This window comes from Chaetodon trifascialis, chromosome 11 (genome assembly GCF_039877785.1).
Source record: "Chaetodon trifascialis isolate fChaTrf1 chromosome 11, fChaTrf1.hap1, whole genome shotgun sequence".
Classification (NCBI taxonomy): domain Eukaryota; kingdom Metazoa; phylum Chordata; class Actinopteri; order Chaetodontiformes; family Chaetodontidae; genus Chaetodon; species Chaetodon trifascialis.
The window spans coordinates 23,715,952-23,742,622 of NC_092066.1; the positions used below are offsets into that span (position 1 = coordinate 23,715,952).

The following is a 26,671-nucleotide window of genomic DNA, read 5'->3' on the forward strand; positions in this document are numbered from 1 at the left end:
GTGACGCACACACTGGAGCTGATGTAGAACATGGTCACCACCTGTTTGCTGACACCTTATGACTAATATTTATTTCTGACTATAAGCAATGAATCATATGTGACCTTTAAGAACATACCTGACTTTTTAGTGAGCATCACAGCTGTGACAGTAATGGTGATCAGCAGGGCAACAAGTCCAACAGCAACACATATCATAACCAGTTGTTGTTTTGTTAGACAGCCCAGATAAAGGCTTTGCTGTTTCTTTTGTCCTGAGTTCAAATCATGATGGTTGGACTGTGGCTTCATCCTGGAGGAACACAGCAAAACATAGTGAACTTGCCACAAGCTCACTCCTTTAGCTTTGTATGTACAGCTTGATAGATGAGAAAAAGATGTATTAATATGTCTGTCACTGACCTGTTTTGCCTTTCTACTGTGTCATTGCTAATCTTCTCCTCTCTCTGATTGTCCTCTCTTTCATCCATCCTCTTCTTTCTGCCTGGTCCTTCCACAAGGATTAAAAACTGAAGTCTTTGTAAAGAGCCACAGAACAACACACAGCGTCTGAGACAGATGGGTCATTATATTTCCCTGACGTTTATATATGACTCTTATCTATACAGCAGAGATCACTTGATGTGATAAGGTGCACATGTTCCCTTGCCTCCTTGCTGTCCCAACCCTGACAGATCAGACTCTGGCCTAAGGTCAAGAATGCGGCAGGTATGAAACACAGGCAGGAGGGCAGACTGTGTCCTTATTCTTGAACTAAAATGATGAGATTTGTTGTGATCAACACCTGGAGCCATAATCATAAAATGTGACCTTAGATAAGGTTAAATAAAGACAATCTTTTGAGTAAAAAGATATGCCATAAAGTTTTATCACACTCTGCCACATTGCCACAGCAAGTGCTAGTTACTGTTGTTAACAAGTTATTCTTCCCTTTCTTTCTGAACTGTAACAAGTAAGGTATCCGAAATGTTTTTACTTAGTATTTATTTATTTTCTTTGTGGGGGCGCATTATTGTGGACTGTCCGTGGGGGCGCATGGCGTCACGTTGCCATGGCAACTTGGAGGCGCTACGACTACACTACAATAATGTCGACCTCAGTGGTTAAAGAAGACAGACAGAAGAAACGTACTCTGGTGCTGAGGCCGTAAGTTGACATTTTTCATGTCATTTTGTCAACATGGTCAATATTAACAACCAATCTGGAGCCATGCTAACTGTTCTCCTAATTTGTCATTCTGCTGCCTCCTAGCTCTTCTCGAACAATAAGCATTTCAGTATCAGGCATACATGGAGTCAACCAAAGTACTAGATACACAAACAGCGTCGTCGGTTCCCCGAGCAGAAAAAGTTTCAGTCTGGGAGGAGGCAGCAAAGTTCTGGAGAAGAGCGTCATTCAAACCCCGCGACAGGCTGTGCGGGTAACTTAAAGTATTTGTCGAGCTACGTGTCTGTAGCAGCCGAAGGCTAATGTGGTGGCAGTAATGTTTGAACTAGGTGGCTAATTGTTCCTGTTTGCAGGTGCTTGATGAAGACGACAATGACGTCACTCCTCAGCCGTTGTACCAGGAAGATCCAGCAGCTGTGCAGGTCAAAGTCAGCAGGCTGTTTCTGGATGAAATTTCAGCTGGATCAGCCTCAGACCAGACATCAGCCACCGGGAGCTTCACTATGCCTTTCACCAGGTGCCAGGGCTCATTCTTTTGCACCAGCTGAGCTGATGGTCAAACAGCTGGAGCTCACATGAGATGACATGAGGATGTGGATCCCACATGAGAAAGCATTAACATACAGGAATTTGGGAAAACCACCAGCAAGTCTGTGAAATATATGATAGATACAGATGATTTGCTTGTTAACAAGCGGCCACTTTGTTGAATACACATTAGCACTGAATCAATGTCATCTATACATAGTCAAATGATTTATTGATAAGAGAGGTTATTTTGGATAAGAAAATAATCATTTTAAAGACATGTATTGTATAGTCGTATATAATGACAGTGTTTGACATGGTGAGTACAAATGTACAAAGTGTAGTCTGACATTGTTTTGCAGGTCAGTATTAGGAAGCAGCAGAATATCCAGCCAGTCTACCATGGAATCAATGAATGAGGAGATTGAGGATACGTTTTCCAAAAGAGACCTGCCCATCAACTTTCCAGGTTCATTCTGATTTTATTTTTTCATTAAAAAATGTAACATAATTGCTATTTTCATTCTTCATTTCCATTATTCTATTCATAATTTAGGATTATATTTCTTCCATCTTTAGGTTGGTTCATAACAATAAGTTTTTTGAATTCATTTAAATTAAATGTGGCAAAGCACAGTTACATCTTCAACATTTTATGATGATTAAATGTCACAGTTCTCTGCAGCAGATCCTTTGTGGTCATTTGATGAGTTTCGTGCGTTTTGTTCCCTGCCAGATTTGCAGGGGAAAAGACACACTGTGAAAGAATGCATGACAGAAGATATGTTGAAAGAGATCATAGATGTCTACATCTCTGAGACAGACAGCATTTCACTCCTGGACATACCCAGTACCTTTGTGTCAGTGGATGCTGATGATGCAGAAGATATCACGTGAGTGAATTCCTCTGCTTTCCTCTGAGTTTTTCATCAATGTGACAAAATCTGAAATGTGTATCAAGCCAACTTTGAGTAGTACTACATAAGTGTACACAGTACACAGTACACAGTATGCAGTATGTAACTGTAGACTAGAAGCGAATGTCTATTTATCAATAATTGGAAAATGTTTGGATGGCATGGTGGAGCAGCAGGTAGTGCGCGTGCCTCAGAGCAAGAAGGTCGCCAGTTCGATCCCTGGGTCGGGCCTTTCTGTGTGAAGTTTGCATGTTCTTCCCGTGCATGCGTGGGTTCTCTCTGGGTACTCCGGCTTCCTCCCACAGACCAAAAATATGCTCATTAGGTTAATTGGTGACTCTAAAAATTGTCCTTGGGTGAGTGTGAGCGTGAATGGTTGTCTGTCTCTGTTTGTTGCCCTGCGACCGGTTCAGATTGTACCCTGCCTCTCGCGCGTTGACAGCTGGGATAGGCTCCAGCCCCCCGCAACCCCAAAAAGGGATAGTTGGGTATAGACAATGAATGGATGGAAAATATTTTAGCTTTAATAAGCTGACGTCATCTTTATCTTGTTTTCACAGAGAGAGAAACAATCAGTATGCTGAGGTGTGCAGGAACACAATGGGCAATGATAAGTATGTGGATCGATCAATGCAGACGTCGAATGGAGCAGCTAAAAATAAACAGGTCCAGAGTGACTCTGTGTTCATGGTGGACAAAGGTTAGGCTCATTGTTTTCCCTTGGAGCTTACAATTTTAAAGATGCATTAGTTGTTTTTCCTTATTGCCATTTGAGGGCAGTGGAACAAGCTGAACACAATACTGACATATTATGACACTGTGAAGTTGTTATGACTAACAAGAAGCCCACAACAGTTGCTGATTTAAATACCCAACAGACACAGAGCAAGGTTAGAATTCATTTGGAGTCATGTTTCTGGTCACCTGATGACATCCAATATAGTCTCCCGTTGGGCTGTTTAGGGCTTCACCACCTCCTGAGAATAAAATCTGCCTCTTAAGATGCTAAATGTTTGAGTATGTTCACCAGCTAGTGTCTAACCGTGTCTGCTTCTCGATACTGGGCAGGTAGTCTACAGTGCTGAGTGGGTTTATCAGACCTTTTTCGCTAAAAACAATGGCCTGCTATTGCTGAAACAAGGCCGATCAAGGTGGTAGATTATGTGAAAGAAAGCAAACAGTGAGATAGAAGAGGCCGAAAGCTGCTAGTGTCAGTTGATACATTGTTGTTACAAAATAATATTGATTAATGCATCTTGATGGTAACATCTTTAGATTTCTAACTGCTGAAGGAGTCTTATCAATCCCTTTTTAGAATACCCCTTGAGCCTCTTAGTTGTCATACAAATAGACATAATTGGTGTACTTTATGCTGAGTTTCTGACCACTGTATGTGCTATGGAAAGTTGGCTGCAGTTTGTGGTAGTAATGCGCAAAGAAGTTTAAAATTGTGCCTGCAAAAGCAGTGCAGAAGAAGACCAGCAGAAATAAACGTCAACTGTGTAACATTTAAAAGATTGTTTAAAATCGGTTTTTGGCTTTTTAAAGTGTCTTCTTTTCTGTCATCTTTCCAAATGTTTCCATGTCCGTAGCCACGACTGTTACCACCTGGGACATGTACGACAGTTTGATCAGCCCTGAACAGGATGAAACAGTGTATAGCCATGAAGCAGAGATGGCTAACTATCCAGAGGCTGTCATGGACACCAGCAGAGGTGCAGAGAGGAGTGTGTCATTAGGCAGCACAGCCAGTACAGGTAATAATGTGGTACACTGGAGGAGATGCTCTGCTCCAGTCTGGCTTTTGTAGGATTTAATTCTACTCCAAATAGCCATTTTTTTTGTGGTAGATAATTCAACAATGAATGTAAATGAACATAACCTCTCAGATACTGTGGAGAGAAAAGGCTGAGACTCAGAACTGAAGTGAAGGGAATTCTTCCAGTTGGTATTTTTTACTCTGAATTTAGAATAGTTTTTGCAATAGTTTGCATGAATAATTTTCTTGTATTTCTCTTCAGCTAGTGCTGCTAGCTCACTGAAGGAAGTGGAAGTGTTTGGGAACAGTTTGAACGCTGAGTCTGACCTGCAGCTGATCTTACTGTCAGAGAAATTCCAAGACTCATTACGAGTGATGGAGAGAAGCATACTGGGGAACACCCTTCAACCCAAGCTGGCTGCTTACAGACAGCTGCCCGTACTGGAAGGTAAACTTAGCTCATGATCACATGTACTGTACTTTTTTCTCTTCAGAAGCACTGACACAATAGTGATGATGCAGGTGAATCAAGTATAATTATTTGTTATCTGGAGTGTCATTTACAGCTCATACGTACACGTATTGCCTCCCACCAATGGGTGAAGTCAGATAAAGTGTTAATGGATGCTAATGGACAAAATGTGACCATTTGAGTGAAAAGAAGTGAGTATAAATGTAATGGTTGTGTCAGACCCAGACAGTCTGGTGAAGTCTGGGACAGTGGAGCAGATGGAGGAGGATACAGACGGGCATCGAACTCCAACTGTGGAGCGTCTCTGGGCTTTCAGCTGCGAGCTCAGCCGAGGACGCAGCGTCAGCAGCATGACCTGGAACAAGAGGAACCCGGTAACACAGTCACACATACCTTTCACAGCCATTTTGTTCTTTATGCTATTCTGTAATTAGCAACTACACTAATACTACTAATTATTAGCAACATGGAATATCAGAATACAAGCATTGATCATGTCTGCAGAATGCCATTGCAGATGATTACTGTTTGTCAATCTGGAATATTCTTTGGATTGTTCAACCAAATCACAAAAACCTTTCCTTTTTCACAGTCCTAGTAGTGGTTGCTGGGAGCTGATAACATAACATTTTAGTTTTGATTAAAGAAATATGGCAATTTAAGAGTTATTTCTGGAAGTACTCTGAACATTGCTTGGGAAGATATACATCTGCTGAGCATTTTAGATATCATTTTCAATGCTTTTCACAGCACAAACAACATTTCTTTCACCTCCTTTGTATTGGGGTGCTGATATATGTTTCAGATGTGGATATCACATGAAAAATGTCTGCATTGCTAGATATTACTAGAGATAAGTGGGATAGCAAGTCAATGCTATTTTAACATGGACATCATCTCAACTGTCTGCCATGTAATGGTAACAAGCAAAATTGAAGGAGCTGGTCTTCCTTTACTTACAATACCAGCAAATGTTTACTTGGTTCTACAACTGCAAGTCTTTTCTGCTTAAAGAATTATAATCAAATAATATATAAAAATCAATCCATTATAACACAGTGGATTCTGCCTAACAAATCAAATGTGTGCCACTTCACTAAGACAAATCTGCTTGTGCTCTGCTTTCTCTGCTAGGACCTACTGGCTGTGGGCTATGATGAGCTTGACTCCAGTGATCAGAAACCAGGTCTGGTGTGCTGCTGGTCTGTCAAAAATCCCATGGTATGACTTTGTTTCAACTTTTATTTAGCCCAAACTTGCAGACATTGTCCTCCAGTGCTCGATGTCTCATCAGCACCATGCAGGATGTTGAGTGAGGATTTAGTTCATGTGGGAGTGCCAGCTGCTGTCCATTCCAGGTGTTGTCATGTGTCCTCTCTGCAGTGGCCTGAGCGTGTCATCCACTGTGACAGTGCTGTCACCTCCCTGGATTTCTCATTCAACAACCCCAGTCAGCTGGCTGTGGGGATGCAAGATGGCGGTATTGCTATCTACAATGTGCAGAGTCAAGACAAGTCATGTGTCATCAGCAGCAGGTGAGAACCGCACAGCTCTTACATTACACACTAAAAATAATTACTAATAAGTTCTTGACTCATTTATATGTGTCTCTGTGCAGTGAATGTCCCAACAAACATTTGGGTCCAGTGTGGCAGCTCAGGTGGATACAACAGGAGTTGAGCTTAACAGGAGAGGAGAAGGTAGAAGCTCTCTTTTCGGTGGCTGCAGATGGCAGAATCAGCAAGTGGTTTGTCTGCAACAATGGCCTCGACTGCATAGGTACTGTACTCAGCGACAGATGAGGGGTTTACCATTATCCTCCCAGCCCGTTGACGGAGAAATACCTTTATTAATTAATTAATTAATTAATACTTAATTAATTTATTTACGTCATTTTGGAACTGAAAAGGGACAAAATCAAAAGCACACATACTTCTAATGCTACAAGAATGTGTTCACATTTAATTGCTTCCTTTTTTGTAACGAATAATTCAAACAAATAAATATTGTATTGTTGTTGTTAGATTACTTTTCAAATCAGTTGTACGTCTCTTGCCATAGACCTGATGAAGCTCAAGAAGATTCAGAATACAAAGAAGAAGGCTGGAGGGAACAAGACAGAAAAGAGGACTGAGAGCGTTCTGTCAGCGCTGACTCCTGGACTGTGTTTTGACTTCCATCCAACAGTAAGTTGGTAACAGACATTTAATGGATTGGTAGACTGGTTAACTGAGCCTAGTTCCTGGCCTCAAACTGCAGCTAATTAGTGCTGACATAGACAATTCCGGTCAAATTTATACTTTTAAAGTTGTTTCCTGGTCTTGGACTGTGCATCACACCTCTCTCCTGTGTTTCCTTCTTTCAGGATTCTAGTGTCTACCTGGTTGGCACGGGGGAGGGTCTTATCCACAAGTGCTCCTGTTCCAACAGTCAGCAGTTTCTGGATACTTACAGGAAACACTTTGTAAGTCACCATCTCCTTCAGAGAAGGCTCATTTAAAGGAAGTGGAGCATAAAAGACCACAAGGCCTAATACTCTCTCCCACAATGCACTACTTCCTGACCCTCAGTTGTTTTCTGTAAAAATGCACTGACATTTTAATGCAGGTGATTCTGCTATGTTTTATATTAATTTTGCTTTACAGGTACCTTACTTATGGCCCATAAGTTATGGGGAGGGGGTCATAATGCACATTTCTGTTGACTAGAGTTAGGCTGATACATGTAACAATTAGATACTAAAATCTAATTCTATGACCGCTTGTTGCCATTATTTGAGCGTGCCTACGCTCTGAGTAATCACAGAGAACTTCAATAGCATTCTTGCTCTTCAGGGTCCTGTGAACTCAGTCACATGGTGTCCACTCTGTCCTGATGTGTTCCTGAGCTGCTCCTCTGACTGGACCATTCAGCTGTGGAAACAGGACCACCTCTACCCCGTCTTAGGCTTCACCTCCACCCAGAGAGCCGTCTGTGGCATCAAGTGGTCCCCAAAGTGGGCCACAGTATTCGGAGCAATCAACGAGGCACAGCTGGAGATCTGGGACCTGAAGTCCAGCACGTGAGTCAGACTGCAGGGAGGATCTGTCTGTGATTGTTCTCTGTCTCACTCAGTTTCGCCCTGTTTGTCTCTCTCATGTGAAACCTGATCCATGAGTAATCCTGCATGTCCACTGTATACTCTTCTCCCCTTCAGCTTGGACCCAATCATTGTGCAGCCCGCTGCCCCCGATGTGAAGATGAAGTCCGTGCTGTTTGCCACACAGGCAGACTGTGTCCTGGTAGGAGACAGTGATGGACAAGTGACTGTCTACCAGCTGAAGAACCTCAGTGTGGGAGAGAGCAGCCAGGTAAAAAGGAGGGACAGGTGGCCTTTACGCACAGCCTGCTGCTGGCATGGACAGGTGAAGCAAATGCAAGTGATGCTGGACTCAGAAGCCCCCCATGTGTCATCAGATAATCATGTTCACTTGTGTGTCCAGAGACTCAGACCATGTTTTAAGCACAAAGAGCATTGCTTGTTGGCAAGTGCTCACTCAAATTGCCACACTCTAATTTTGCAGATGCACAGCCTGCAATGTCATTTTATGCTTGGAGGGTACAGTTGGGAACTTTCCGTAATTATTTACAGTGTCTGACAATTATAAGGGAAACTTTTTGTTCGGCAACTTACTGTAGACGTAGCCCTAACTGTACACATGGAATTGTCTTGAAAACAATGCAACAGACAATAAACTCAGGGTATTGTAGGATATATTAATATCTGGGATACGGTAGGCCTATATTGAAATTTGCCGTGCTGTATATTATTGGTATGTCTGTGTATTCTTCCTAGAGATGAACACTGAAATGTACCCTAGTGCAAAACACTCACGCTCAGAGACACATGGAGGCAAAGAAATAACTCCTAGTCAATCCAAATAACACTCGCCAGTGTTCAGTCAGGGCAATGTCTGTGTGACAGTTAATGAGCTGTTCCTGACCCCATGTGATCCATGTGGCTTTCAATAACATAATACCATACTGCTGTCTGCATTAATGTGCATTAACTGAGAGGCTTTTGATGCAGTTTGGAAGCTTCTTTCTTCAGTCAATCGCTAACAGATACATGACACCCAGTGCACACGACAAACTACTCAAAGTGTGTCTCTGCATCTTTTCTTTCAGGTGGATGTTCTAGAAGCCATCATCCACTCTGCAGCTTCCAGAAAGATATAACACAGATGTCTCAGACTCAAACTATGTGGGTTTCTGTGTGCAAAAGATGGATCAGTGAAAAGAAAAAGTATACAGTATGTGTCCAGATGTATATTTAAGTCACATAAGTCATTACTGTACATTGTTTTTTGCTGTTGAAAGCATCAGATTAGTGGTAGCTGTGTTTGTCAAGAGGGAAAAACCAAAAGCCTGTTCAAGCTTTAAAGGGGCTTTTCAACCTCAGGGGTCACTTTCTGCTCTTCCTTTAAAGACACTGCATTTGAGAAATCATGTGGACACAATCCATACATATGGGACATACTGAATACTCCTTTTTTATTATCAAAGAATGTGTATCATGAAATGATTTGCATATTTAACTCTTCAGTTATATTTCTTAGTCTGGTTCCTGGTTCCTCTTTCTTATATTCTAGATTCTATTCCTTTTTTATCTGTGTAGTTGAAGGCGTCCATACTGTCACCCTCCCCTCTCTCAATAAAGTCAGGAAAATAATCTTGAAAAAAAGATGAATGTGATGTTTGCATGGAATGTGGATTAAAGGTGAAAACTTTTATTGGTAAAACAACAACAATTTGACATGTAACATACCAATATCAAATGACCAAATTACATTTGACATCATTTTCTATATGCTCAGCATTTGCTGCTACGATGAAGTGTTACCAGTTACCAGGACAACACCGACGGAGACAAAACTGGCTGCATGAAGGGTTCCATCCAACGTTTATTATGTTTTTTCCTAAATGTATTTGATAACCGATTGGAAAAAATGTTAATGTGAGGTGAATAACATACTGTCTACTTTTTTTGACTAAACCTTAGATGTAATCATGTTGTTTCTTTGGGATGTGTAATGAAACAAAGGCCCACCTTCACGGATATACAGTACATCCATAATCAAAGGTAACCTGAATCATTTTCACAATATTGATTCTTCATATTAAAAATCTCTGCAGCAACACTAAAGGCAGCTATCTTATCAAATGATCTATCTCAAATGAGTATTTTTCTTCTTTTGGAATCATCCAGAGTTTGATGGTCAATCCATGACCAGGTAAGCACATTTCATAACAGTAACAGCAGTTTTAAATCACGACAGCATTTGCATAGTAAAATTAGAGTTCGTGTTGCATCGAACAACAATGTAAAACAAATATTCTCAGTACATTGCACAGAAAAGAGAAAAATGCTTTAACACAGCTACACACACATACACACACAGAAGAATTTCCCTTTATGAATGACTCGGATAAATGACATTTCTGGCTGCCAAAATTATCGTTGGCACATAAAAATGTCCCCCAAATTCTTCTCCTTCTCCTTGAAACCCCTGTGTTTGACAGTTTCCATGCCTCATGTATGATACATTTGATTTGCTAAAAACATTTGCTAATTTAACTAAGATTTGTTTAATTGATACCATATAGCATATTAAAGTTCTAATAATAAAGTGGAGTTGCAGCTGAGAGTCATATGGCTTTGTTTCCACTCCTCCACTGATGTTATTCACACACTGTTTGAATATGACGTTACATTAAAAGGGGGATACAGGTGGAAAACCAAAACCTGGCAACCTCCTCCTTCTGATCTGTACTCACGACTTGATTTTATGTCCTTACAATTTGTATCCAGACCCACATGGCAAAGCCTTGAGTTGAGTGTTGTGTCCAGGAACGTACAGCATTCATCCAGACTTCCTGTCACTGCTCATCATGAGGTAAACCACCGCTTTTACCCAGAAATAGTTCAAATAAGTGTAGGTTTACACTCTAATCCAAGTCATTCTTCATGCTGCTTCCTGTGATGTGATGTAAACTCAGTTACTCAGGCTTCATCTGAATGTCATCTGAACCAACCTGTGACCACCAGACTGACCAACATCATCTCTGTGTCTCTGTAATATAAGTGTACAGTATGTTAATTGGTCAGATCAGATTACAGCAGCATTATCCCAAGTCTGCATTTGCCTGCCAATGAACTCCCTCTGAAATAATTATTTTATTTTAAATTATACATTATTTTCCCGATGGCAAAGAAGAGTGAATACAAACTCAGAAGAACTTGACAGTATTCTTTCTTCCACATCCGTTTTTCAAAGATTCACTCATTGACAGAAAATCTGTGGTTGATGTTTTTGCAGATTAAAAGTCCCAACACTTAAAGATGATTAAAAACAAGCAAGCATCAGCACTAATAACCCCATAATACTGTATATAACACTGTAAGTGGGGCCATGTACTTTTGAGGACTTAAAGGACATTTTGCTGATAATACTGCAGAACTTTTAGTGAACTAGGACTTTGAAGGCAGGTAATGTGTATTTTTATCATCAATAAGCCTGTTTACTAGTTATACTTTGTTCATTGTTAATTATCTGTATGTGAAATTGTTTTTCTACATGTTGTTGTGTTTTATCTTCTAACACATCATTTGCTTTCAGCTGGAGAGACAGAGATGAGTTTTGATGCCAGTTTTGTGACTTTCAAAAAGATGGTGTAGCCCTTAAATACATTCAAACACAACTTGGAGTTGACTCTACAAAGCTCTTGAATCCGTGAATCTTTGCCTCAAAAGTGCCGTTTCTTTGTCACAGGAATAGTTATGATAATCAACTTTTGCCAAAGTTGATTAAAGAAAGTTAAGGCCCAGACAGCCAGAACATGCTGATAGTCCAGTTTCTGACTTCATTATCAGTCGACTCGACTTGTGAGCACAATGGAAACGTCCAAAGTGTGAGGTCAGTGAATGACAGCAGGCCTGGTGCTGAACAGACTGATGCTGAAGGGACTGAGGAGAGAGAGACACACAGTACACAGAGAGGGAGAGAGGATATATATTTCTAATTTCAGTGATTCATGCAGATGAGGCTCTCTCTATATACATTTCTTCTGGATGATGATAAGAAATGCTATTCATTTCTACATGATGGTGTAGTCACAGAGTCACATCGTCAGTTACCTGTTTCACCTGAGTGATCTGTTAGCCATACATAGTCTGGATCCAACTGAAGATGGACACTCACCTCTTGATCTGTGTGGCGGAGGAGGAGGAGCTCCGCACCAGCTTCTTTGAAGAGGAGGACGATGAGGAGAAGGAGAGGGGGACTTTAGGGGACTTCGGGGGTGGGAGAATGGAGCAGTGTGAGGCCTTGGACATATTTAACCTGAATGAGAAACACAAAGAAATTGACTGATTTTAACATTTGCATGTCTGATATTTTCTAAAATGAAATATGAAATATGAAATATAATCCAACTAACAATTGTGATAGCGTAATGTAAAAAGTCATGTCAGTACATATTGACTGCTGCACACATACAAAACACAAATAAACTGTGTATATGAATTAACAAATTATTGGAAAAGTTAAAGATATAATCCTTAAAGTCCAGCACACCCACACACTAAAGTACATGCATCCATAAGAATGATAAAAGTATAATTCCAAACTAACAGGACGGACGTCAATGTAGGAAGTCTGTCCACGTCCACACTGCCCTCAGATGAGATCTTATCAAGCAAGAGTATATGTTATTACTAATGTAAACAGAACATGACACTTTAATGGGATGGCTTTTATTGTGAAGACACCACAGGAAACACAATGCGCTGGCAGTGACTGTTCATCAAACATGCGAAGAGCAATGTTCAGTCTTTTTTTGCTGATGGAGCGCAGAGTAATGTTCAAAGACAGGAAGCAAAGTGAAACCTTGCTTTGTCCAATCCTCACCTTAAAATTCTTTATTATTTTATATCTCATTTGTTTAATCTGTACACACAAGCCAGATAAAACATGTTTCAAGTGTGTGAGCTAAGTTAAGCTCTCAATTCAGCCTCATATTTAACCGACAGACACGAGAGTGGTATTGATCTTCTCACCTGACTCTGTGAGGAAGCGGTTTTCTAGAACCGTAACCATAACGACTAAATTGCCTCACCCCAACCATAACCCTAACGTTAAAACCAAGCTGTACCTTGAGAAGGAGGAGACTGATCGAGGTGGTCGCTTTCCCTTCAGAGCTCTCAGTTTGTCTCCCTGAGTTAGACTGCCGTCCTTGTAGTTACTCTACACACATTCATACACAGACAAAGACAGACAGACAGACAGACAGACAGACAGACAGACAGACAGACAGACAGACAGACAGAGAGTATTATCGGTATGGAAAGAAAAAAGTTTTCAAATTGAACTTTAAGAAAATATGATCATTGTTGGGATCAAGCTGTAAATATAAATCAAGTGTCTGTTTGTAGTTGCAATCCTCATTTTCTATTAAAAAACAAACAATAAATGTGGCAGAAAGCCCCTCACCTCATCCAGGCTGTATGATTTGTAAAGGGTGGTGTTGATTGACAGGTCGTCCATGCTGGAGAGAAGGCGGGACATGGTTTCCTGTCTCCCTCCCTCAGAGTCAGGGCTGTGAAGCCGCTGCTGTTGACTCTGCTGCTGCTGCAGCTGCTGCTGTCGGCTCAGTCTCTGCTGAACCAGTTTCTGCTTGGAGCGATGGACGTCACCCTGCACCCACAAACTGTGCTGTTTCCTACACACACACACACACACACACACACACACACACACACACACACACACACACACACAGAGGGACAGACCACACCTTAGATTCAGCCTGTGAAATTCTTCAGTCAGGTGCAGGTAGAAAGTCTTTTCTGTGTACAATAATGGATGACAAAAATGAGATGCAGAGTTGTCTCTTGCATTAGTTCAGCAGCACCAAGACAAATGACTTGATGAAAGGAAATGTTTCCCTGCACACTTTCTCACTTGTTATCAGATAAACTAGACTTAGCACTTCACAAGCTGAAGAGTCTGCAGCCGTGCCAGCAGCTCTGTGAGGCTGTACTTTGGTACAGTGGAGTTGTGAGCTAAATGCTAACGGCAGCATGCTCACGAGCTCACAGCTAACATGCTGATGATCAGCAGGTATAACGTTTACCATGTTCACCATCCTAGGTTAGCATGCTAGCATGGTAACATACAATATGCTAATTACCACTAAACCCAAAGTACAGCTGAGGCAAATGGGAATGTCATCAGTTTTGTAGGTATTTGGTCATAAACCAAAAAACTCAGGAGATCAAAGTGATCACACGTCATCCTCTGGGGATTATGAACGTGATTGCTAAATCTTTCGACAATACATCCAGTAGTTGTTGAGGTTTTCCATTAAAAAAAAAAACACTTGTGCATCAACATTTAGAAGTTTAAGAATGGGATGGATGGTGTTGTTCTAGATTTCTGCTATTATTAACAAATCCTCAAGTTTGCTCTTCACTGTCAATGTATATTCTAATAGTGTAAATTTCAATGAGAAAAGTCATTCAAGTCATTTGGATTTCCATCCAGTAATTGTAATTTCACTCTGGACCAAAATGAATGCCAGCTCAAATATGACTAGTCCAGAGTCTTCTACAATGATCTCAAAGCCACCTCATCAAATGTGTTAATATCATGGAGCCACAGCTCAGACTCAGACTCACTCCTCTAGGAAGTTCTGCTGAGGACCGATGATGGATCCCGGCCGGCAAATTCTGATCCAAGCGATGGCCTCAGCTGCAGTGAAGCGAAAGTGCTTCATCAGGTAGCAGCCAATCAGAGTGCCTGTACGGCCCAGGCCAGCTTGGAGGAAATGTTGGAGAAGAGAAGGTTTTAAACAAAGGAAGAAAATGTTTGACACCTGGACTTGCTGCACACTGTTCTCTATACGTTCTCTGATTTCCTGCCAGATGCAGCTGCTTTGACTCAATCCATGCCCACCTTTACAGTGCACAGCCACAGCTCCTCCAGTGCTTTCACACACGTGCAGGAAGCGCCTGATGATAAGGTCAGAGGGCGTGGTCCCATCCAGGAAGAAGAGGTCATGGTGCTCAAATCCTGCATCCTCAAACCTTCTGCTGTCATACAACTTCCTGTTTAAACGAACCACGGCTGTGACACCATTTTGGCAAAAGTATGGAAAATACGCCTCTGGTGCGTGGAGGGGATAACCTGGACACAAAATCATTTATATTTTAGCACTGAGTCATTGTAGTCATGTTAAAATGTGCATCTTTGATCAGAATAAACCTTCCCATGACATTCTCATGCTGACTTCAAATGAGTTCAGTTACACGTGACTTTATTTTTCTGGAGACCTTTCAGCAGCCATTGTGTTTCCGTCCATGTGGGAAGTCATGGACGACACAACGGTTCAGAGGAAAGCTTTCAGATGGAGTGGGACTCACCGTTCTCTATCTTACTGCGAGGATGAGGGCTGCTGAATGCCAGAACTTTGCCTGGAATGATCCAGTTCATATCCCCGTTTTCAACTCGCTAAAGACGCAGAGAGACAAGAGGCAGATGACACACAGTGTCTGACTGAGGAACCCAAGCTATGCGCAACATTTAAAATATCTATTTATGCTGTATTTCACATCTACTGTGTTTTACTCCACTACATTTACTTGCCAGCTGTGGTTGACCTCAGCCAAAGCTACTTTTCATATCAAGATTTTACATGTAAAACATATGATCACTTTATGAAATATGAAGCACTGTTATAAAGCTCCTATCAGTATGAAGTCGTTACAATCAATCAGAGGCATAGTCACTTATATGACTATAATAGATCAGTAATGATCCAATAATAGAGCAATATTGACTGAAAGGAGTACTTTTACTTCTGTGTATTCATGTAAGTATAAGTGAATGTGTAAGTATGTCTGAGCAGTCCCGAAGCAGATCGGCTGTGGCCGTTTCTTCTGCCCTGAGCTGCACCATCACTGTCTCTACTCACGCCTCGTCTTCCTCAGACATCTGTTCCCTTTTGCTATTTTAAAACCATCTTTAGTCTTTTAGCTGTCATGCAAGTGGGACTGTGTGTGCCCTCACCTCATAATGTTCATATTCCTCAACATGGAAATTTTCAAAGTCAAAGAAGCCATGCTGCAATGCCTGGAGGAGAGAGAGAGAGAGAGAGAGAGAGAGAGAGAGAGAGAGAGAGAGAGAGAGAGAGAGAGAGAGAGAGAGAGAGAGGGTTTTAAAGTTGAGTCATGGCAGCGTTTTTGAAAAATAAAGCCTGATACTGTGATGTAATTTCTCTCCTAATGACCTCTGTTGTTGTTTTCATCTTCTTAAACTTTCATAAGAGTGGAGGATTAAGAACATAGCGGTAAACAAAAAAGCAGTTGCCCTCTGACCTGCAGCCTGAACAGAAATAATTTGTTTTCAGGGCAGCTGTTGTTTTCCCCTACAATACACCCTTGAAAATACCTTACGTCAGTTTAACATGATGTAACAATGTGGGTTAGGTTTGACTCTTTGGATGAGGACTGGATAAACTTGAGCTGCCTGACCCTCTGCTAATCTCTTCCACAGAGACTGCGTATGAGGGGTAAACTGTGACTTAACGTATAAACTTAAGTAATCCATCAATCTGTAGTTTAGCTCGGTCGGGCTCCTTGCTTACCTTGCGTATCCCCTGTAAGCAGTCGAGGACAGTGAGGTTGAAGGAGCACTCTCCCATTGCTGCATCCCTGTGGACACAAACAAGGAGGCAGCGTCAAATGAAAAGAAGTGATTGGTTGCATTATGGACAATGGAGAATCCCGTAGTGACATTTGACCAATGAAGTCAAGCTATTTTAACCATCTATGTTTGAATCTGTCTCTCTCAAGTCCACCAACTTCATGCAAATGCAACACTAAATCACTGAAGTGCCCCTTTACACTTACACACGACTCCTTTTATTCCACTCAGTTCTATACACTGATATCGAAGGGGTCACTTGAGTAAAACAGGGCACTTTGGAACTCAGATAATTAGACTGACTGGTCAGGGTGGACTTGATTTGAATATGAATGAGAATTTAAAGTAAACAGAGCTACGTTTCTGATGGTACTGCTGCTAGTGCAGGATGCTGAGATTGCTTAATTTGTACTATAGGGAGTTTCTTTGCAATATGAGTCAGCAAAAAATTCAGACACCGTATCAGTGGATCCTTTGTAATGCTGCAGAAAGATCACCGGAAACACTAGCCAAGGTGTGTGTCTAGGTGTACCTGAACGGCAGGTAGGCTGTGTTGTTTCCTGAGATCAGAGTCCTGTAGGCTTCTTCTGGGCTTCTTTTCAAATAGATTACCTTTAGGGTAGAGAGGTTATAATGTGTTATTAATAACGGACAGATGAACACAGACAGAGGGATGAAGAGAAGAATAGATAAAGATGTACTTACAGCATAGGCACCGATGAGCACAGCATCATTGGCTCTCTTCTTCTGGTCATAGCTGGTGTAGTGGACCAGTTTCTTTCTGGACATGGTGAAAGACTGTAGTGACAAAAAGAGTCAACATCTAATAATAATGAGTATTAACAACACAGCAGCACCAGTGATTTAACTGTTCAATGACCACACAGTGAGTATGAATTGACACCACAGGGCAGCCTAAGAAACACCTTCACCCTTGATGAAAGGGATGTAATGAGTGCTGCACTGCATGTAACACACAGAGCTGTCTCTTACCTTCAGCTTCTTGTTGAGTTTGCAGCAGTATCTGTACAACATGGCCAGGTTGAGGGGCCCGAAGTCTGCATAGAAACTGCATCACAGAGAAACAGAGGAGCGCGTCATCTACTGTGCATCACCACAACTATTTATTCAGTTTGACATATAAACACGTGTGTGAAATAAAAGCTTCTCAGATGTGGTTTCTGAGGTATGAGTGTGTCTGAATAAAACTGTAATAAAACTACAAGCTATTACTGCCCTCATATAGACCATCATATGTTGTATTTTCAGCACAGTCTTACCAAATGTAAGACATTAAGTAACTGTTGTTGGAGCAACATGTCCTGCAGCACAAACCGTGATGGTTCAGGGTGAACACAGTACAGTGCATGAACATGCAAATGGTTTGCTTTGTTACACATATAATGATTGTTGATATAATGTTGATTTTAGCAGAGGACATGCACGTTTGTGTAATTAATTAATCATCATATTGATAACCTGTACTTATACATGATAAAATATACAACAAATTAAATGTTTTCGCACTGAAAAAGAACCAAACCGTACAAATGGGCCCAATAGAGTAAGAATATATAGCCTATAATTTGACATTAAAAAAGAAACTGTCATTTGAACAGTAAGTTATTAACCACATAGCTCACTTTGTTGGAAACTTTGAAGAGATTTTACTGAGGCTTCATTTTCACAGTAGTCTTACGATCATCACTTTAAAATCTCTTGTACATTCGGTGAACAGAGCCTCATCAGTCTGCACCAACATCAGTCGACATTCATTGGTCAAAGCTGATAGGTTGACAGGGTCAAAGTGTGGAAACATGGTGGAGCACAATGTGGAACAAAATGACACAAGAAACGATCAAGGACTTATGCGTCAAAGACCTAAATTAGCTGGAGGATTTATGGCCTGATAAAGAAAACTGCATGAACAGATACAGCATGATGGGGTAATCGTTTATTCACAGCTTTTTGATTCACTGAATTTCATGAAGGTATCCTGTCATAACTTGGAGGATAAAACTGGCCTGCATCACAGGTAGACCGGTTCTCCTTCGAGTGCTGCAGGCCAGTGGAACACACGTCCTGGTGTATTCTGATAATCTGCAGCTAAGATCGTTAAGACGGTCGCCGTGTTTGACGCGCTGAGATGAGACTGCACTGACCTCCTGAACATATTAAGAGCCTGAATGTCCTTTTGCTACAGGCAAACTGTTCTCACCGTGCTGGCAACCTTGCTGTCATTCAAGAAATACAAGAGTGCTAGCACACTATATGATTTCAACCATTGTACATCATCATTTCAGTCATCAGCTGACCCACAGGACACCTGAAGAGTAAAAAGACTGGAAGGAAACCCTTCTGGTCAGTGGGACGCCTGACAGATAGATAATAATATTAATAAACATTTAATGTCACAAGGGGTTTGATTTGAATATTCAGAATATGAATAATGAGACACCCAGATCTACATGCTGTTAGGAGAGGATGGTTTTTCAGGGTTGTCCTCTCGGGGATTTGTTTGTCCACCTGGTTGCAAAATGAGCCAGCAAATAATTCAATGTTTGTCAGCGGATGCTGGTTTGGCACAATGAGAAGACGTTTTGTGAGTGTTGAACAGCCCTGCATTTCTTCTTCATGTTTCAAAAAAAACAACAAAAAAAAAAACAACAAAAACTTTTCTGTTGCTTGGTGAAAATAATCCACGTTTGATCTCATCTCATCTCATTTGGATCACTATACTTCCATCCCTGCCTGAGCCAGATCTCTATCCCAGCTGGAACCACTCCAAAACAAAGAAGCCAGGCTTCTTTGACCCACGGAAACATGCTGATATTCATCCTGATTCATACGTTCCCTCACTGATTGGAAATTGTTATGAACAAACGTCAAGGCAATATTGCAAAGATCAGCTCAGTGTACACAGCAAACATCTCAAAATCATATTGCTCTTCCTTTTGTATTAAAATTCTGTCTGCTGTCATGATTTTTATCACATTATAAGATTGTGAATGTATAACAATATGTAGAGTTTTTTTTTCATCTGTGGCTGATATTATAAAGGGACTGCACAATATCTTCAACAACATATCCAAGGACAAACGGTGGCAACATGGACAAGGTCTTTGACGTGTTGTTTTGAAGCACTGGTCAGTCTGGTAGAGAAACACATGGATCCATGCACAGACAGACACTTCACAATAAGGACGGCCATCCTGTGGAGAGCCACACTGAAAATAGACTGATTGTGAGACTTTTGCTGGCAGCCACAGTCCAGCTCTGTGGCTGCACTTTAGTAAGCTGATTTAAAGATATCTGGCACCCCACCATGGTAATGTCACAGAGCTCACTGCTGCTATGCTTCTGCCAACACTTGAACCTTACATTCAACAACCCTTTGTCTTTCTGCATTTGACTCCATGAAGTACCACTGACTTCTCACACTTTTTTTGTTGGTCCTTCAGGAAATTTGCAAAAGCCATCTTATTTTTATTCTTTGTCAGAGTTCATGGATTTTAGATTAATCCCAGCACAGAGCTGCTTTCAGCTCACCTTCATTCACTGTTTGCTTCTCAGTCAATGAATGCATGAAGAGCTGCTGCCTTAGTAAAGCACACTCTAAGTACACACACTTGACGAGCAGAAACAACGAGCTTTCATGCAATACAAACCATGTATTTTCACATGGGTGTACTCCATACTCTACCTATGGTCCCCTTCTAAAATATCAATGTTTGACTGAAAACTCATGTCTGTATTGGATCTGACCGCCAAGTCTGCTGAACTAATCAATGCAATGAAATATTAGAATGTCAAATACTACCCACTGTGTTCATTGATGTGAAAATATCAGGCTGGTACACACAGTCGCTTGGAATGATCCTGTCTGAATGGTGTTGTCCAGTGTTTGTCCTAAATCCCTTTCATGTCCAGGGCACGGCCACTGATCTCATCTTGACCTATATCTTACTGTGGGATGATAACCACTGACTGAACATATATGGGAATGAGTGGGGTTCACTCACAGGTTGATTAAAATTTAACAATATATTTACTCATTACTGTGTTTTGACATGACAGGTAAATTAATTTACTAGTGAGTACTACTACTAAAGTACTACTGTACCATATAGGGTAATTGTATTGCTTCATTCAGAGGGCGCGGCTTATTTCTCACACAAACACATTTTTATTCTGTTTTCTTACAAAGATAAAAAATTTTAAATGCTGTATTTGGGCCACACCATAAAGGAAGGTGGACATTAAAGGACAGAGGACAGGATGAGAAGAATGGGATTAGCCTTGACGAAACTACTTCCTGGGCCGACTGTACTCGAATGTGTCAGGACTGACAAACAGCAGATGATGTCACTGTGTCATTCAGACAGTGCTGTCCAGCTGTCGCTCAAAATACCTCTATATGTGTTTATTTAGGTTGAGGTCTGGTGACTGTGAACCTAATTACCAATGGACAGACTGTTAAGTACTATGTCCAGGACACTAATGAGACTGAGGACATGAATCATCGTCGAGGAGTAAGTTCATCATCAGTGCCAGATTGGACTATTGCAACAACATGGTTTGCAATGGTCATAAGGATAACTTACGTACTATATAAATTCAACATATCTGTAATAGGAAAATCTTTTTTAATAACTTGGCACCTGTGAAATTTTATTTCCTGTTTCTTGGTTTTAAAATTTCTTTTGTTAGAACATCCAAAAGCAGCACAAAAATCGGACACTTCCTGCTGTCAGTCCAGGTCAGAACCTGCTGCAGTATGGTGGTGGCAGAGATGCACCTCACAGTCTGAATGCATCATTGACTGTATCCACCTGTGAGGGAGTTGAGCCAAATGAGAACATGAAGCAGTGTTTTCAAGCTATCAACCAAAGCTAAACCCCAATGAGCTCACAAGGAACAAACATTTGAAGCATGACACATGGATGCAATATAAAGCAAGAGGTGTTATGTCCTGCCAAAAGAATCTATTTACCACAGCTGTACTTGTTGTTTTTAGAGATGGTACCAGATGTTTATACTCATGCTACAACTTTTTGGCCTGTGCTACAAAACTTTCAATCTCTGTAACAACTCTGTAAATGTACAGAACTAAATTGTGGTTGTATATTCTTCATGGGCTACTTCTACTGGGTCCCTGTTGTGTAGCATTATATTTGAGACCCTGTTACCAGCCTATACAGCAAAAATGAGCCTCCAGACTATGAAAGTTCTTCATAGGAGAAGTTATAATAAACAGTTATGTCTGTCAGCTGGTTTGTGTTGATTTATTGAAAGTTTGTGAGTATGCTTTAGCCTTAAGGTGGACGCTGCTTTACGATCTGATCTTGAGGCCCTGTCTTGAAGTATGGTCACACTGCCTTGTGTTGTGTGTGGAGGACTCTGTGGTACCATAACCTGTGGAGCTGACTGCGTGATGCTGATGTGACCCAGCTGCTTATCACAGAGGCTTACCTCTCATATATGAAGTCCTCGTCCGTGCTGAAGTAGTGAGTGTTGGCTGTATTCTTTGGTTTGACACGGAGAGTGGCAAAGTACAGCCGGTCTATGGAGTTCAGCATGCACACACACACACACACACACACACACACACACACACACACACACACACACACACACACACACACACACACACACACACACACACACACACACACAGGAGACCAAGCAGACAGATAACACTGCATTATTGATAGGTGTGAGTTCAGGTGCTTCCATGTCAGGGACACACAGTAGAACATCAAGCAATCCAAGCTGGTCAATAAGCAATGGGTTATATAAAGAAACAGACACAGTACTGACCAGGGAACCTTCTAATGGCACTCACGGGCCAAACATTTCCAAATTTGAAATTAGAGTGAAAGTCAACTATTTGTCATTTTGACAGCTGGGACATCCTCCAGGATCTCTGGTAGAGATCACACCGTGTTTAATGCAGAAACCTTGTTATTCCAGCTTCTCTGTTTAGCTGAGGAGCCGTGAGAGCATGTTGCTGAAGCCCCTCACCTTAAACCACACTGACTGTTACTTAACCTGCTGAATTAATCCTAGCGCTACAGAACCCTTTACTACTGAATGACTTACATAAGTTTACAGAAAAGCAGCCCCTTTGGGTACCACGTTGAAGGCAGACTACCCTTCATGAAGGACAGGTTACACTAATGGCTTTATAGTTGTTTAATAAGTCATTTTTTATGCCTTATTTTTAATCCACAGTTATTAAAGGAACAGTTCAGGTTCGCCAGGTTCTGAAAAAATTCTCTCTGTCTGATGTTGACACTTACTGTCTTTGCTTCAACACTTACCTTTTGGAAAAGGGCAGATTAGTATCTGAACCACAATGCATTATCAACAACTAACATTTACAGCTGACATGATGGTCTCTTTCAAAGCAAGACAACAAATAAGGCCATATGTGACCTCGGCACTCCATACTCTCGGCACCTATGAAGTACATGGACATAGTGACAGCTCCTACAGTGAGGAAGAGAATCGTGGAGTCATGTTTGTAGTTCTGTTTCTGAGAGGCTGAGCACAGTTTGCAGAAAGACTGGATTTGAAGGTTGGTTGTTCTCAGCCTGGACAGACAGCAAACACATCATGAAAATACCTGGGAAAATGCAAACCTCTGCAGATAACAGGTGAAAAAATAAAGTTTTTGCTGCATGTGTGTATGGAGTTGGGGGTCACATATGGGCGTTAGAAACCCTCAGCAGTCACACCCTGGCAGCCCAACAGCTTTTCTTGTTATTGCCCAAAAGAAAAATCGACGCGTCCATTATCAGTGAGTTAGCTGTGCCCTATTTTGGCAAAGGGACGCCTTTAAATGTTAAAGTAGCTATTAGCAGTTCCTGTGAGTGTTCCCCTGGATCCACAGACAGCTGCCACTGCAAATATCACATGCTGATGAACACTTAAAAGCTTTCCAAAACTGAATTATAGATAGTCTTCACAACGGACGTTGGAGAATATGTGTCACTGGAAACCATAAGTCACTAAATCTAAATCTAAAACATGTTTTATGTCAGTGTGTTCTGTATTGACTGAGTTGTTACTGTGTTTTTATGCAAACTGCTGCAGCCAGGAGTGAAGGCTCTGACAGAATGTGAGTTGCCTCCATGAGCTGTGTGTCACAGTCACTACTGCTGTTTCGTCTGCTGACGCGCCACATAACAATTACTAACTTTACAGAATTAACAAGGCAAAGAGGTATTTCAGTACTATTCCTACAGGAATCTATAATATAGTTCTCAACAGTGTGGTTATTGTAACCTCAGTGGTATTTTTCTCTTAAGGTATCAACGTTAAATTCCTATGATATTCCCACAGACACTCACTGAGTCTATTGTCAATCAGCTGCTCAGAGTTTGTACCATAGTCACAACGTGTTGTTCCTATTTTAAAATCATATATTATCCAAAAGTCTCAATATTCACAGCTAATTTATTTAAAGAAACCCAAATACACAGCATGTTTCCCTCCCGGCATTAATGTCCGTATATCAGCTAATTGTCTATAACGAGCTTTACAGTTGATCATTTCATTGTGACTTCATGTGTAACTTACCTTTAATAAATTCTGACGCACCAGACAGTTCATATTCCTCTGCCATTTGACTCACTGAGACGCGATTCCTGTAATGATCTCGCTTTGGATGACTTTAAAATAGACACAGTCCTCTGCTCCAGGCTAAGTGAAACTGAAAAGGTCTTTTTCTGGCTTATCTGTTAAGAGGCCACTTGAGATGCGCCCAGAAAACCTCCAGTTTGGCATCAAATATCATGACACAGTTCAGCTTCGTCATTACTTGAAGTTAAAAACGTCAAACTCTGAACAGTCCCGCTAACTCCTCTACAGACAAACTGTTGAGCTGCTGGACCAACAGATGAGGCGATCCACACGCGTAAAAAGTCTCCAAAGTCAAAGAAAACGCCTCTCGATCATCTCCTCTCCCCAGAAGCCTGCTGACTGTTTGAAATGAGTAGTTTTTCACAAACGATGCAGTCCGTCCATGTCTAAATTAAAACCATTCCCGGAATATTCCAGCACACTCACAGAGCTGGACACACGCACCAAGCTGTCCAGAGCCAGAGAGCGCTAATCTCTCTGCTGCTCTGCACATGCTCGGTCAGCGGCGCGCGCGCGCGCGCGCGCGCGCACACACACACACACACACACACACACACACACACACACACACACACACACTGGTAGACACGCTGCTAAAGCCTGTTAGAGAGGGATTGATGGATGATGGCCTGATGGATGAAACAGTACCTGTATTATATTCCTGTAATCCTTCATTTCCTGTAAAGTCATTTTACACCATACTTTTTAATGATCCTATAAAAATCTGCTATTTCCTCATGTGTAGGTATATTTGCATGACTCAAGTGTGACTGTATAACTAACTGAAATGGTGTTGTTTTATGTCCAGTTATTGTTTCACCATAGTGAGCAGGGCTTCACTTCTCCTGTATTGTAATTAGAGCTTTACTATAGTAAACCTGCCATACAGTGCATAATTAAGGTCACATCACAGTGACTTATTTATAATGGCTTACGTTGCAGGTTGACTAGCCTGAGGAATGTAGTTTGCTCCTGTCACCCGAGGGTGCGGAGCCAAAGCCTGGTCTAAGCTCCGCGATTGCCTGGCTGAGCTGTGAGTTTCACATGAAGCCAACTAAATCTGCACTTACATCACACAGTCGTACAAGTGTTTGAGATTATTCAGAAGGTGTTTGGTTGGTTATTAAGCAAAAGTCACTTGTTTGTAGAATCACTAATCCCCAGAATTTCCCTGTAGATTACTCTGAAATAGCTCCTGTGTACTGACATGGATCTCAATGGTCAGTAGGCTGCAGGTAGTCATTACACACTAATGTCCAACAGTGTGTTAAAAAGATTAATCTGATAGTTTTCATCACTGCAGACAACTCAGTGTGTGCCAGACACAATGTTTGTACTCTGGAGTTTCTTTTTTATCCATGTCAGTAGCTGCTAGTCTGTTGGTCCACTATTAGATGTTGGTCAGTTATTAGATAGATGACATTTGGTGCAGGCATTCATGCTGCAGAGAGGATTCATTCAATTCATTCTGTGATCCCCTGACTTTTTCTGGAGTGATACATCAGGTTAAAATTTAAGCTTATTCTGTGAAATATGTCAGCATTTACAGGATGGATTTGCATTCTTCCTGCTCCTCAGAAGATGAATTCGAATCACTCTGGTGAGCTTAGAATTCATCTAGCATCATCATCAGTTCAAATTTTTGATTTGTCCAATACTTTGGTTTATCAAAAACCTGCAAAGCATTCCCATCCTCCCCAGCTTTATTTTGTGTTAAGAGCTACTTAGTAAATGTTAGCATGCTAACACGTGAAAGTTAGATGGTGAACCTTAAAAAACATTATAGCTGTTCAATGACAACATGTTAACGTGTGAGCTGCTGATCTTAGCTTTGTGGTCAGAGCACTGCTATGTGTAACCACAGCCTCACAGAGCTGATAGCATGGCCGGGGACTCAAAGATGTCTTTAATTATAAATTGGTCAAACATTGTAACCTTTTTGACAGAACAAAGTGACAAGAGACATTTAGAGGTCTTCGTTAAAACTGAAACCCACCTTCATACAGATTTTTTTCCACTTGCTTAATTTAATTTTAGCTCATGAGACATTACTTCTCATCCCAGTGTCACCTTTATCAAGAACCTGAGAGATTTCTATGGTTTCAGGTTGAGCTACACAGTGAGTGTGTGGACTGTTAATGATCTTATTGCTATTTAAACTAACACTGAATTTCAAACTGGAAAATTCTAAATGTGACACCAACAGAGTATCTCATTCTTGGATATTAAGCTGTGATATAAAAGAATATTCAGATACTTTATTTTGGTCATGTTGTACTAACCTTACACCATGTCTATTCTTTAACTTGGACACCTCCACACACAGATCTTTGTGTGTAGGATGTAGTCCTATTCCTGGTCTTGGCTTCATCTGTTCCAGTTAGCCAATTAGACATGAGATTAACAGAAAGAAGGGAGCGAGCAGGGTCATTGCTGAG

The 26,671-nt window shown here is 41.2% G+C and overlaps 2 protein-coding genes across 3 annotated transcripts; one reads left to right on the forward strand and one right to left on the reverse strand.

Moving 5' to 3' along the window:
• The first annotated feature begins 1,072 nt into the window (after nt 1-1,072).
• On the forward strand, nt 1,073-9,558 carry dnai4 (dynein axonemal intermediate chain 4). The gene is made up of 17 exons (XM_070974655.1): nt 1,073-1,145; nt 1,251-1,419; nt 1,520-1,683; nt 2,057-2,163; nt 2,431-2,587; nt 3,172-3,311; nt 4,204-4,368; nt 4,633-4,818; nt 5,062-5,216; nt 5,977-6,063; nt 6,226-6,377; nt 6,461-6,621; nt 6,904-7,028; nt 7,208-7,306; nt 7,677-7,903; nt 8,039-8,192; nt 9,010-9,558. The coding sequence occupies exons 1-17, from the start codon at nt 1,087-1,089 to the stop codon at nt 9,058-9,060; spliced, it is 2,358 nt and encodes a 785-aa protein (XP_070830756.1). The 5' UTR covers nt 1,073-1,086; the 3' UTR covers nt 9,061-9,558.
• Nucleotides 9,559-11,166: 1,608 nt separating this feature from the next.
• Nucleotides 11,167-24,695, reverse strand: LOC139339434 (dual specificity protein phosphatase CDC14AB-like). 2 transcript variants are annotated; one of them, XM_070975050.1, is made up of 14 exons: nt 24,171-24,695; nt 22,059-22,149; nt 17,580-17,655; nt 17,292-17,384; nt 17,119-17,198; nt 16,528-16,594; nt 15,951-16,013; nt 15,305-15,392; nt 14,838-15,068; nt 14,561-14,699; nt 13,374-13,602; nt 13,036-13,127; nt 12,084-12,124; nt 11,167-11,848 (listed from the first exon to the last, which is right to left on the reverse strand). In XM_070975050.1, exons 1-14 carry the CDS (start codon nt 24,214-24,216, stop codon nt 11,700-11,702), a joined length of 1,485 nt encoding a protein of 494 aa, XP_070831151.1. In that variant the 5' UTR covers nt 24,217-24,695; the 3' UTR covers nt 11,167-11,699. The 2 variants fall into 2 exon arrangements, with proteins under 2 accessions (XP_070831151.1, XP_070831150.1); XM_070975049.1 differs by having other exon boundaries at nt 11,697-11,848; nt 12,084-12,224.
• Nucleotides 24,696-26,671: the final 1,976 nt, after the last annotated feature.

Bases quoted from the DNA above. Each gene is read 5' to 3' on its own strand.
- dnai4 (XM_070974655.1), top strand. From the start codon at position 1,087: ATGTCGACCTCAGTGGTTAAAGAAGACAGACAGAAGAAACGTACTCTG. The intron at 1,420-1,519 runs GTAACTTAAAGT...TCCTGTTTGCAG, and splicing joins CCCCGCGACAGGCTGTGCGG to GTGCTTGATGAAGACGACAA. The intron at 6,064-6,225 runs GTATGACTTTGT...TCCTCTCTGCAG, and splicing joins GGTCTGTCAAAAATCCCATG to TGGCCTGAGCGTGTCATCCA.
- LOC139339434 (XM_070975050.1), bottom strand. From the start codon at position 24,216: ATGGCAGAGGAATATGAACTGTCTGGTGCGTCAGAATTTATTAAAG. The intron at 16,014-16,527 runs GTAAGCAAGGAG...TCTCTCCTCCAG, and splicing joins GCTTACAGGGGATACGCAAG to GCATTGCAGCATGGCTTCTT. The intron at 13,603-14,560 runs GTGAGTCTGAGT...GTGTGTGTGTAG, and splicing joins CAGCAGAACTTCCTAGAGGA to GAAACAGCACAGTTTGTGGG.